Raw genomic sequence first — 13,134 nt, 5'->3', positions numbered from 1 at the left:
TGTAGGAGACTACTTGAGGAGGACTTTACTCCAATATATTCGCTGAGCGAGGTGTAGGAGTGGATCAATTTCCGGAATTGATATCCGCACAAAAACATACGAAATATCATTAGTCGTTAAAGTGGCACTAATCAGACAAACAAACCGCACCACGTTTCCGCATTGATTCCCATGGTAGTTATAACCAACCGCAAGTTGAAACGTGCTCGAATATTGATTTTAAGCGGAAATATCTATTAAAAGACAGAGCTTGAAGCAAATGTAGCAACATTCTTTCTTGCGATGTCTGTCACCTGATACCAATCCTCAGCAACACGAATGACGACAGTCAGGCTTGTAGATAAGGAAATACCTATTGATGAGAGACACTGTGTGGGGTGTTCTATTTACAGCTATAATAACTGGAAGTGTTCTACGGTTTCTCCGGCTTGCATTTTCCTCTAGTTCTGCTCGAGTTCAAGCCACTTCCAAATGATCCGAGATTTTATTATTGCTCTAATAACTGAAGGAAGACATACACATTTTTTGAGTAGTTGAGTTGTTGGTCTCGATGGAGTTGGAGTCTCATTTACTCCAACTCCATCGAGAACAACAACTGATCTTTAATGAACACTTTAATTGAACGTTCAAATGAAAACAAGTTCACGATTATCTAAGATAACTCCAACCGGTCTCTCAGGACACTGAGAAGACAATCTTACTTCTTAGTTCCCTGAGTGATTCGAATGGTTGAGTTCTAACAAAATGAAAATTCGTACAAGACCAGACCACACATTCGACGTCATGATAGTCAGCAATAATTAGGTGGTTGTGATAATTCTCCAGTCTGAGGCCCTGTCAGATAAATAGCTTCTCCTTGAATGGCGTTAACGTTCCCTGTGGAACTTTTGCCGTCTCAACATATGCATTAACTAGCGTCATTTTTTAATACTTAGTTGAGATTTACTCGTCGAGATTCACAGTTATCTCGAAAAAAAATTTTTGTAAAAAAAAATGTTGTTTTGGCATTTGGTCGATTTTCCGTCCGAAAAATCAATGCATATATTTAAATCATAACTTTTGAACTTCTGGACATCAAATTGAAGCCAATTAGCTAGTCTTTTTTGGAAAAATGTTACACTTGCAAAAAAAAAAGATTTTGTTTTCGTAATTATTGATTGTATTTGTTTTTTTTAGTTTACATGGTTTCGGGACCAAGGGCGCTATATTTTCATATTTCTACTTTAAAGTTCATGTTTTTCTACATAACATATCCATAAAACAGAGATGTGATTTTTTCGTTTTTAAGTAATGATTTTCCAAAGTGGATATGTTTTGGTTGCGGTATCTTATTGGACAGAACATAGGAACACGAGCATTTTTTCTGCAAGTCTGTGGATAATTGGCTTTAATTCAATATGTCAATAATCTGAATTGGTCCTGTATTTCAAAAGTTATGATGTTTTGAAAAGGCATTTTTGGAAAAAGGGGAAAAGTTTATTTTTAGGTCAACGTTTAATTTGAAGAATCATCACTCAAAAACGATAAAAATCACATCTTTGATTTTTGGATATCTTATGTAACAAAACCTCAGCTTACAAGAAAACCATTTACCATTTTGTCACAAATTCCACAAAACACTTAAGCTTTGTTGGCCATTAAACAGTGTCTCGTTACCCCAATTGGTAATCCTTCACGAAACTAATTTGACTTTTGGATGGAAATAATTTTCTTTTCTTATTTTTCATTTCATTCATGGTGAAAAACTAAAAATATGTCACTGACTCAAATTCCGAACACTTTTTTCTCAAATTCCAAACAGCAAAAAGGCAAATAACATGTTCGAAGTCTTTGCCGCTGACGAATTCATACGTCATTCCACACAAAACCTGATTAAATCATGCGTCGAAATTAAATTCCGAACACTATTTAAATGATCATTTGAATGAAGATTTCTGCATAAAAGCTCATTTGTTCATCCATGTTAGGTAGTCTTACCTTTTCTAGCACTTACCATGAAAACTGAAAACAAAATAGATAAAACATCTACAAAAACGGAAAAATGCACAATGTGTGGTTTTTACGGAGTTTACTAACGCAACGGTACGGTACTTCGTGGTAGAAAGTGACTAATAGCTTCGCTCTCTCCTACGATTATTTCATAGAGGCTTTAAACTCGAAATTTCATTCATTCCTTATGTTGTTTCGCTACCGAGCAGCTATTTTTGTTTGCTCGCTAACCAAGCTGGACTGTGGTTAGAAAGAGAGAGAGAATGAGAAAAAGGAAGACAGAAAAAGAGAGAGAAAAAAAAGAAAGGAAAAAGAGAGAAAAAGAGAAAGAGAGAAAGAGAAGAGAGAGGGAAGAGAGAAAGAGAGAGAAAGTTAGAGAGAGGGGGAGGAGAGAAAGAGGAAAGAGAGAAAGAAAGAGAGAGAGAGGGAAGAGAGAAAGATAGAGAGAGAGAAGAGAAAAAGATAGAGAGAGAGAGGGAAGAGAGAAAGATAGAGAGAGAGAGAAGAGAAAAAGATGGACAGAGAGAGGGAAGAGAGAAAGATAGAGAGTGAGGAAAGAGAGAAAAATACAGATAGAAAGAGGGAAGCCAGATAGAGAAGAGAGAGAGAGAGAGAAAAAGAGAGAAGAGCGAGAGAGAGAGATAGAGAAATAAGAGAAAAGAAAGAGAGAACGAGAGAGAGAGAAAAAAAAGAGAAAAAAAAAGAAAGAGAAAGAGACAGAGAGAAAGAGAAAGAGAGAGAGAAAGAGAAAGAGAGAGAGAGAAAGAGAAAGAGAGAGAGAAAGAGAAAGAGAGAGAGAGAAAGAGAGAAAGAGAAAGAGAGAGAGAGAAAGAGAGAAAGAGAAAGAGAGAGAGAGAGAGAGAGAGAAAGAGAAAGAGAAAGAGAGAGAGAGAGAGAGAAAGAGAAAGAGAAAGAGAGAGAGAGAGAGAAAGAGAAAGAGAAAGAGAGAGAGAAAGAGAAAGAGAGAGAGAGAAAGAGAAAGACATAGAGAGAAAGAGAAAGAGAGAGAGAGAAAGAGAAAGAGAGAGAGAAAGAAAGAGAGAGAAAGAGAGAAAGAGAGAGAAAGAGAAAGAGAAAGAGAAAGAGAGAGAGAAAGAGAAAGAGAAGAGAGAGAGAGAGAGAGAGAAAGAGAAAGAGAGAGAGAAAGAGAAAGAGAAAGAGAGAGAGAAAGAGAAAGAGAGAGAGAGAGAGAGAGAGAAAGAGAGAGAGAGAGAGAGAGAAAGAGAGAGAGAAAGAGAAAGAGAGAGAGAAAGAGAGAGAGAAAGAGAAAGAGAGAGAGAAAGAGAGAGAGAAAGAGAAAGAGAGAGAGAACGAGAGAGAGAGAAAGAGAGAGATAGAGAGAGAGAAAGAGAGAGGGATAGAGAGAGAGAAAGAGAGAGGGATAGAGAGAGAGAAAGAGAGAGATAGAGAGAGAGAAAGAGAGAGGGATAGAGAGAGAGAAAGAGAGAGAGAGAGAGAGAGAGAGAGAGAGAAAAGAAAGAGAGAGAATAGCAGTCCATTCGCTTCTAGTCTTTAGAAAGCCCTATTTAGAAAACTTCATCTGAAATCTCATCTTTGAAAATTTAAATTAAACCATTTACGGGTTAGGAAATCGACTATATGTAAATCAAGCAGTCGGTCCCCTTAAGAATGTGAGAACATCCGATGAGCTTCATCCGCAAATGAATTCCCAAAAATGACGAAACTCATATACGAAACGTCTCATAGGCTGATATTTTCAAGTAATAACAATGTTGAATGATAAACCATGTTACACATTAATTAAATTTGTAACCGATCCGATTGAATTTGTATGATTTTGTTTTAGAATGATTGATTCCTTATATGGCTTTTCACTTTGTGGCCACATTTTGTAGAACGAATCTAGGCCGTAAAGCGAGGTATGGGTGTATGATGTTGACAGAGGTCCAATTATTTTATTTTCACTCTGATCATCGCTTCTCATTATCAGGGTGTCGACTACCTTGAAAAGCCTTGGAAATCAAGGAATATCAGGGAATTCAAACAATGTCAGAGAAAATCAGAGAGTATCAGTAATTTCCTCAGCAATCTGGAAAAAAAAATGAAATTCCGTCAATTAAAATTTTGATTATTGCGGTAATTAGAAAGTTAATGATAACAAATAGAGGCGAATGAACTGCAAAGTTTAAAGCCTCTTAAAAACAAAAAAGAAGAAGAATTATACCAAAACAATGTATTAGACTAGTTTGACTCTCTAGGTTTTTTCGGTATATGTTGTTTGCTTTTGCCTGTAGGTGAGCTTTGTCTTTCGGAATGGTGAACACCCGTAAACCGACACCCTGATTATAGTCATCGGTGGGAAAATAGCGGAAGTAAAGTTATACATCTGCGAAGTTATTCTATGGAAGATATGGTACTGACCATTCGTTCATTCATGTATGCACTGATTTATCCACAACCGTTTTCATCTACCTAGAATTTCTTTGGTTTCTTGTCGAAAAACAATGCTCTTGACATACTCCAAAGAAGTTTAGAATTTGGAGAAGTTTGAGAAAATTTTACTGCTAGCACTAGCATTCTTCTACTGACTTATTCTGGATGTCTGTCCTGCATCCTTGCCTATTTGTGAACAGTACATGTTGAAATTTATTTTGCTCCAAAAAGGACATGCTTTCGTTGCATTCATCAAGGGGGGACTCCTGTCTTGAAGATCGAAAAATAATGAATTTTCGTGATTTTTTTTCGGATGTTAGAAATAAAGTGAAGTGTTCGGGTACATTGATTATTGTTTGAGATACGTTTGAAGACGTATTTTTATTTTTTTGAGTGCACGAATAATGATTATTACGCTGTTGACAGCTGGATGCGTAGATGTTGTCTGAAAATCGGTACCTTGCTGGTGGTTTCGGTTCTGAACCAATGCACAATGGTCCAGGAGATGCATTTAAGTGGAAATTAGCATTTAGAGCTCGACAGTTATTGTCTAGACAAAAACTGTCTTAGACAAAATTGTTACATATGATAGAGCACTCATTTTTATGTTATCAAAAATAGGGTGACCAAACTGTAATGACAAGTTCTACATTACAAAATGTTGGTATTAATAAGCTCTAAAAGTCATACGAAGACAGATTTAATGTAGAATTTGAAATATAAAAGTTAAAGCAAAAAATCCCGTTTTCTCATGGTCACCCAATGCAACTTAGAAAAAATGCGCTAATTCGATTATATCAAAAGTTAGAAAAAAGTTTTGTTCTACAAAGTTGTTGAAAATAACTGGTGCTACAACATTGTCAAAGTATGTTTATCTCTATTTATAAAGATAAGAAAGTTAGATATTTTATTTCATCGACAATTTGATAACATAAAAATGAGCGCTCTATCATTTGTAACAACTTTGTCGAAGACAGTTTTTGTCTAAAGAATAAATATCTCCCTCAAAGTCGTTTTTAGCGCTTTCTATCTAAGTTACATTTGGGTAACCATGAAAAAACGGATTTTTTCACTCACACTTTTATATTTAAGATCCTACATCAAAACTGTCTTCGTTCGGCTTTTAGAGCTCATCAATACCAACATTTTGGGATGCAGAATTTGTCAATATCTTAATCCTGCTCAAAGTTATTGATGGGTTTTCATCCAAAAACTCATGATTTCAATTTTAACTCAAACACGAAAAATAACACAGTTTTAAAAACCACATATTATATAGAGTGAAATTTCTTCTTTCAAATTCCGTCAACAAACATTTTTTTAAGAATGACAAACAAATGAAAAGAGCATGTTTTTTGGGAAAAAAAACAATACTTTTGAGTGAAGTTTAGATATTGACAAGTTCTGCATCGCAAAATGTTTGTATTAGTATGTTCTAAAAGTCTCTCAAAGACAGTTTGTATGTAGAATTCGAAATATGAAAGTTAGAACAATAAAACAGTTTTTTTTCATGGTGACCCTAACGTAACTTAGAAAAAAGCGCTATATCGGTTATTTCAAGAGATAGAAAAAAAACGTCCTACGAAGATGTCTCAAATAACTGGGACTACAGCATTGTCGAACTATGTTTACTTCTATCTATAAAAATAAGAAAGTTATATTTTGTATTTTATCGACAATTTTGGTCACCCTATTTTTGATAACATAAAAATGTGCGCTCTATCATATGTAACAATTTTGTCTCAGACAGTTTTTGTGTAGAGAATAACTGTCGAGCTCGAAATCCTAATTTCCACTTAAATGCATCTCCTGAACCATTGTGCAATAGGGTGTCGCAGAACGAATTCCAATGAATATTTTGAAACTTTAGGACAATATCTAAAGCGTTACATAGGGTTTTTTGAAAATTCGAAAAATTGCCAAAATGGCGGCAATTTTTGTTAAAAATTAGTTATTTTTCATGAAAAATCGCTGTTTAGAAGGTCATAAAAAATCGAAAAAATGAGATATCAAAAAACGATTTAGATAATTCATTTTTACATGCTGGTAAAAAAGTTCAGTCAAATCGGTCTAATAGATCCTGAAATATCGATACCACCAGTTGGAAAACAAGTTTTCGAGAAAAACGCCTTTCAAAATTCGTACATCAATACTATGTACCTTGAAGTGCCTTCATACTTTTGGATGTAACTTTCCAACGAAATCAAATATCGAAAAATACTTTTAGGACAACATTTTTGAGGGCATAAGCTTCCCACAAATGCAAAAAACAAAAATTCGATTTTCTCGATCTTCCAGACCGGGGTCCCCCCTAAGCGAGTCGCTGATGGAGATGCGATCCATCAAATGATGTTTTATCATACATCGTAACAATTTACGTAACCAAGTCAGTCCAATCCCATGTTGTGTTGTGTTATGTTGGATAAAGAGCTTCTGAAATTCGAAATCAACTTCATCTGAAATTCAAATAACTATTTGCACTGTCAAACAAATATCAACCGTCAACATTGAATATATTTTTGTCATAGGTCGCGTCCAGAGCGCGAGAGAATATGAATTCACGGTTTATTGCACCCTGCACACCTGATGGATACGATGGTTGCGAACGAGGGCGAACGAAAAAGCCATCCATACCGAAGAAAACGAAAGCGTCAGCGCAGAAAAATTGGATACACACTGCCACGGCGGGGTCATTGATCGTCTCAACGTTTACGTTCTGCGATAAAAAAATAGTATGAAAATTTGCTATGTGGGTAACTTATTTCAGATTCTTATCTGATTTTGCAGAGTATTATGCTTATGAAAAAATTATCTGACTCAAGGAGGTTTCAGATGCTCTTCTTTAGCGTATAATAATCGGTAACGTTCACAATTGAACCCGGTAGAAACGACCGGGTGAGGGTGTTCAGAGAAGGGAATCTTGATACCCCATTTGAGCACATACACACACACATTGATAAGAAATAGTACCAAAACATGATCAAAATGAATTTGTCACACACCTTTTCGTTGTTATTTCGATTAAACACAAAAAACAGATTTATTCTTTGTTTGGTGTACAGTACTTTTAAAACGGGCTCTTGCAGTGCGGTTGTGAACTACTTTCCGCTACGTGTGATGTTTTATGATGGTGGTGTGCATATCTCACTCCCCTTACTTGTTTTCAAACATAATCAAACCGATCGTGGATGAGTCATGCTTTATTTACCGGGTCCGTCACGTTTTCCCTCGTTTATGGTTGCTATCGATAATGAAACGTATTTAAACGTGTTCTTATGTGGAGTGATAAGCCATGTTCACTATTACCAATATTTGAAACAATTTCGAGTTGCCTATTTTGGAATTGCACTCGGTAAAATTTGAGTTCAATTGATAAGAACCCGGGAAATGCAGGTATTGCTGCGAAATTTTTCGATTCTCGACAATCAGCTGATGGCTTTTGGGTGCTTTGTGCCTTACATTTTTACACGTCTACTGTCTCACACACATTAGAGCCCAACGAATCCTATCCGACTCTGGAAGCACATTCACAATATTTACACCCACATAAAACCACACATACACAAGGTCGAATCCATCGAGCTCTATCACCGCGAACAATTTTCGCTGTTATCGGATTGCATTTCTGGTCTCTCTTACGACTCGTGACTCATTCGCACCGGAGAGAATATTCATTTTATCCCGCCGTCAAAGTGACGCATTCCCTTTCCGTCATCCCATTCAGAGAATGTATTTGTTTCACACTTCAACCATATTTGACCATCGTCTTAGTAGATAACACTTATCTCATCTTATCTCATCGTTGGCTTTATCTATTCTCTTTTTCCGCCCTAGATCCGAGAAGCAGTCCGAGCAGACAGTGGCAAACGGCAAACGGCAGTCGTATTGTGAGGTGCACACGTGCACACGGATGTTAATCAGATTCGAACCGTCGTGAAGAACCAGTAGAAGCAGCAGGAGTAGAGAGCAGGCAGGCGGAGCCTCCCCCACCACACCATGTGGGACTCCCAGCTTGTGTGGGCTCGGGACTCCCAGGAGGGATATGTTCAAGGCCGTATATCGGAAATCGGTGCCGATGAGTACGAAGTGCTGCCGGTGAACAGCAGCCAGCCCAGGCGAAACTGCATCCCGGAGGATATCTTCCCGTCGTGCGAAGCCGTTTCCGACCACGATGACAACTGTAAGTAGTGCCTCGAATATTGACTAGCGAACGCGTGTAACGATACTGATTAATATGTATGATTGTTGTGCGATGTGATTGTGATTCTTCTCTCGGGGGAGTTTTGCTTTGCGTCCGGCGTTCGATGACCACATAATGCTAGATTTGCGGCACTGTTTTCTCTCACTGCGTCTTTGTCGGCTATTTTGAATTTTCTTTAGCATTAGTTTACATCATTTTTCTGTGCCAGCTAATGTATTGGAAGACGGAAAATCATGGGATTGATTTGAAGTCTATTTTCGCAAATCGCTTTCTTAAATTACTATTGTGTTCACAGGTACTTTTCCATAAAAATAGAAATGTATTCTCAAGTTAGTAATTGTTTCTCACCTTTCGACGCTTTTTAATTTTGAACCCCTGACATCACATTTAAGTCTGGGTGTCAAGCGATTTAATGCCATAATTGGTATATTTTTACACCAACTCATCGTTTACTACGCAAAGAGTTATTGCCAATTGAACCGTTCGCTTCGTCAATAATTGGAAAGTTTGTTCTTACGTCGCTGTATCTATCACCTTCCTATTGAGTGTGTGAATATGACTTATTTATCACCCCTATTTATCTTACCGATAAACAAACTTCCATAAATGTATCCTGATCTTCACCATCCGGAAGCATTGCTTCCGAGATTCTCCGGTTACACAATTATTCCAAAAGGCGAAAAGTTTAGCATACTCGTCATACGATCGTCTTTCTTGGATTCTCGCCGCATGTATGGCGTCATTGGGTTTTTTTTTTAGAATATTTACAATGTCACGAGTATTGCGGCATTCGTTCACTAAGGGTTAATAGTTGAACATTCTAATGTGCAAACTATAAAATCATATTGATCGTCGTTTTTCGATTGTGTCACATTTTCCCGAAAGACCTTCACCCGAAATCCAATCACCCAAATGTAACAAATACCCGAATGCGACAGGTAGTCGAATGGAACATCTACCCAAATGATGTTTTAGGGGGCATTCAATGTTTCTATGGTAGTTAGACACTCCTCCCCCTCTCAAAGGGGGAGCTGCCATACAAATGAAACGCAAATTTCTGTATAACTCGAAAACAAATCGAGGAAATGGAGCCAAATTTGGCATGTGAAGGTTTTAGGGGGCACGAAATGTTTCTATGGTGAATAGACACTCCTCCCCTCTCTTTAAGGGGTGGCTGCCATACAAATAAAACACAAACTTCTGCATAACTCGAGAAATAATTAAGCGAATTGAGCCAAAATTAGGATGTGAGGGTTTTTGGGTACGAGAAATGTTTGTACAATGGTATATATATATATATATATATATATATATATATATATATATATATATATATATATATATATATATATATATATATATATATATATATATATATATAGATAGAAATTAAAAATGGATCACCGAATGTGTTGATAAGAGCAAAACGGAGAAACATAGTATTTGCAAGAGGTTGAAAAATCTTGAACGAGAATTCTGTCTGAAAATAATCTGATTTTATAATGACGAGTTTTGGTAGAAGTACAGGTCGGACTCGATTATCCGGAGTATTGATTTTTTTTTCACTCCGGATAATCGAGTCAAAACAATTTTTTTTATTTGTTTTTTTTTGCATGTATTTTTCGTTTTTTGAAAATAAAAGAGGAATTTGATTTTTGATTCATCCCCTTAAAGTCAGAAAACACCTTTCTCACATGAAAAAAAATTAATTTATCCAGATTCTCTCAGGAGGTGGTAGACGATCATATTTGATGAAAAAATCCTTGTACGCATATGTTCGAATTTCAACAACGACAGAGTTACAGAACTTTTTTTTTGTTTCGGACTCTGTTGCTTCATACTGGCTCTACATTAAAAACTACGCTACTGAAGACGATTCTGATGCTTTCATTTGAAAGATGAGACAATTTGGTACAGGATATAGTAGTGGAACAACTAAATTAGTGAATTTTAATAACATTTTGGAAGTGAAACACTTGAAAGTTGATAGTTTTTAATGTGTTATTATTAATTTTATCCTAAAAATTTATATTAAACTAGATTGTTTCTATCAATTAAAATGAAGTTCTTTAACCGCTCCACAATTTGTTCTTTGACGCACAACTTCTATCTTTCTTAATTTGGCTGCAATATCGATACAAACAATTCCTGGTGAGAAATTGTTTCGTTTTTTGAAAACTAAATAGAAATATCCCAGTTCAAGCAAAATAATCGAATCACATATAATCGAGTCCGACCTGTACTGTATTCAATTAGTCAAATCATTTCATTTGATACCAATATTGAGGGGATTACAAAAAATACATAGTCGACCATTTTGTGGTGGCGACCTTTTCGAATTTATGTTGTTCATAGTGTAGTGTATTCTCCAAATCAAGCCATTCAGCCATTTTTTTGCGGCGGCCAAATTGAATTTTTGAAGATCATGGAATACGCAGTTTTATAATGACAGTAGAAATCAATGTATGTTCCAAATTTCAGATCAATCATTCAACAGGAACGGGGTCAATTTTCTATTAATGTGGGACAACCCAACAAACATTCAAACATACATAGAAACAGGTCAAGCTGAATGAAACCGTTCACAAAGTAATTAGTTGTTTGGGAACTGCGGCCATATTGAAATTGTATTTTTCATTATTTCATTATGTTCTACTAGTCGAGAACTTTCTTTTGATACATTTTTGGGTATTTTTCATAAATTTTTCATAAGCCTTTTCATTTGATACCCATATTGATGGGGTTCTGAGAAAATAGGTAATCCGCCATTTTGTAGTGACCGCCATCTTAGATTTGCATTTTTCATAAATAACTGTATTCTACTAGTCAAGCCCTTTCATTTGATACCCATATTGATGGAGTTCTGAGAAAATATGCAAATCGCCATTTTGTAGTGGCCGCCATCTTGGATCTGCATTTTTCATAAATAACTGTGTTCTACTAGTCAAGCCCTTTCGTTTGATACCCATATTGATGGTGTTCTGAGAATATATGTAATACGCTATTTTGTAGTGGCCGCCATCTTGGATTTGCATTTTTCATAAATAACTGCATTCTACTAGTCAAGCCCTTTCTTTTGATACACATATTAGCTATTCAATATAGAATTATTATACAAATTATTCAAAATTTCCGAAAATCAAAAATAAAAACCCCCAGATAATCGAGTGTAAAATTCCGGATAATCGAATCCCGGATAATCGAGTCCGACCTGTACTAGGAATCTTATAGTAAAATGTAATTTTAAAGAGTAGATTAAAGGTCAATCAATAAACAGTTTTACGATTGGACCCATTAACGTGCGCTTAATTAGAAAACGTGGATGTGATAACGAAACATTTTGGGCGAGACGAAATTTGCCGGGTCAGCTAGTATTTTATAAAAACAAAAAAAGACAGATAATGCGTTGGAAGGGAATAAAAATATTATAATACAAAAGTATTATAACACTGCGAGATTTTAGAGCATTCAAAAGAAACAAGGTCATTCGAATAGCTTTTATCTGGATAGAAAGTTCATCCGAATGGTAAATAAATTCGAATGAGAAAAACATATTTAAAAAAGGATTAAAATTTTGATAATAAATTAAATTCAGTTGGTGTTCAACCCGACAGAGAAGATTCTTAATTTTGCATTGAAATATGAATTACCGAACCTTTTTTTGTGCGATTTTTTTTGTGCGGCATATGAAAAGAAATATATCTCATGAAGTTATCGTCAATTTAGTTTTTTTGGAACCGAAAAGGAAATCGAACAGCGGACGACGTGGATTGGAGTTATTTTCTTATGGAAACTTTGTTTATGCGGTCCCTATCCACCGCACAAAAAAAATTTTTTTTCGAAACAATATTCCAAAGCCCGTGTTAAATTCTAAATTATATCTTAGTCTTGAAGAGCAATACGGAAAGGAACGAAAAAGACATGTTAATTGTGCCTACACCATTTTTAAAAAATGAATCAGCGGGAGAATGAATGATGCGGGAGACATCATTTACAAAATTTCTCATTACAATTTTTCATTTTACTGCGTATTTTTGTTGCTTTTGTTGCATGTTGTGTTGATTAAATCTCATTTATTATGAGAATATACGACAAAACGCATAACTTGTGTGTGGTTCGATGGTGGACTGTACCTGCTTGGGAGGAAGCAAATGTACCCGTGACCTTTCCTCGGATTAACTGGATTAACGGCTGGTGATGCCTCATGCATGCGAGTAATTCTCATGTGAGGGTCGAGGAACGTGGACAAAGACTGTAGTTCAATGACAATTCGCAAAACAATTAAATGTCAATCAATTCTTTTCCGACGTGTCAAATCCATGGAAAGATCCTGAATGTTGGCAGATAAATTCCAGATAACAAGCATTCCGGAAAATATTAACGTAATTTTACTAGCCAGGGACAAAAGAAATTCATAACTGCATCAGATCGTGATCGGGAATAAAAAGTGGATATATTTCAAGCATCCCATGCACAAAACTATCGTCCTTTGACCCCGGCCAACCAAAAACAATTGATCGAATTGAACCGTGCTCTGTTCCGAAAATGAC

General features: G+C 36.0%; 1 protein-coding gene across 4 annotated transcripts in view; it reads left to right on the top strand.

Annotated features, from left to right (window-relative positions):
* Positions 1–13,134, top strand: part of LOC129766273 (myosin heavy chain 95F) — an 87,700-nt gene that overhangs the window by 51,155 nt on the left and 23,411 nt on the right. For all 4 annotated transcript variants that reach the window (XM_055766810.1, XM_055766795.1, XM_055766805.1 and 1 more), the window contains one exon: positions 8,218–8,563. In XM_055766810.1, coding sequence (XP_055622785.1) covers positions 8,380–8,563 — 184 coding nt within the window. In that variant the 5' untranslated portion in view covers positions 8,218–8,379. The remainder of the gene's footprint in view (positions 1–8,217; positions 8,564–13,134) is intronic.

This window comes from Toxorhynchites rutilus, chromosome 1, assembly GCF_029784135.1.
Source record: "Toxorhynchites rutilus septentrionalis strain SRP chromosome 1, ASM2978413v1, whole genome shotgun sequence".
Taxonomy (NCBI): Eukaryota; Metazoa; Arthropoda; class Insecta; order Diptera; family Culicidae; genus Toxorhynchites; species Toxorhynchites rutilus.
The sequence above is the reverse complement of the archived record's forward strand: the minus strand, read 5'-3'. Positions and strand labels throughout refer to the sequence as shown.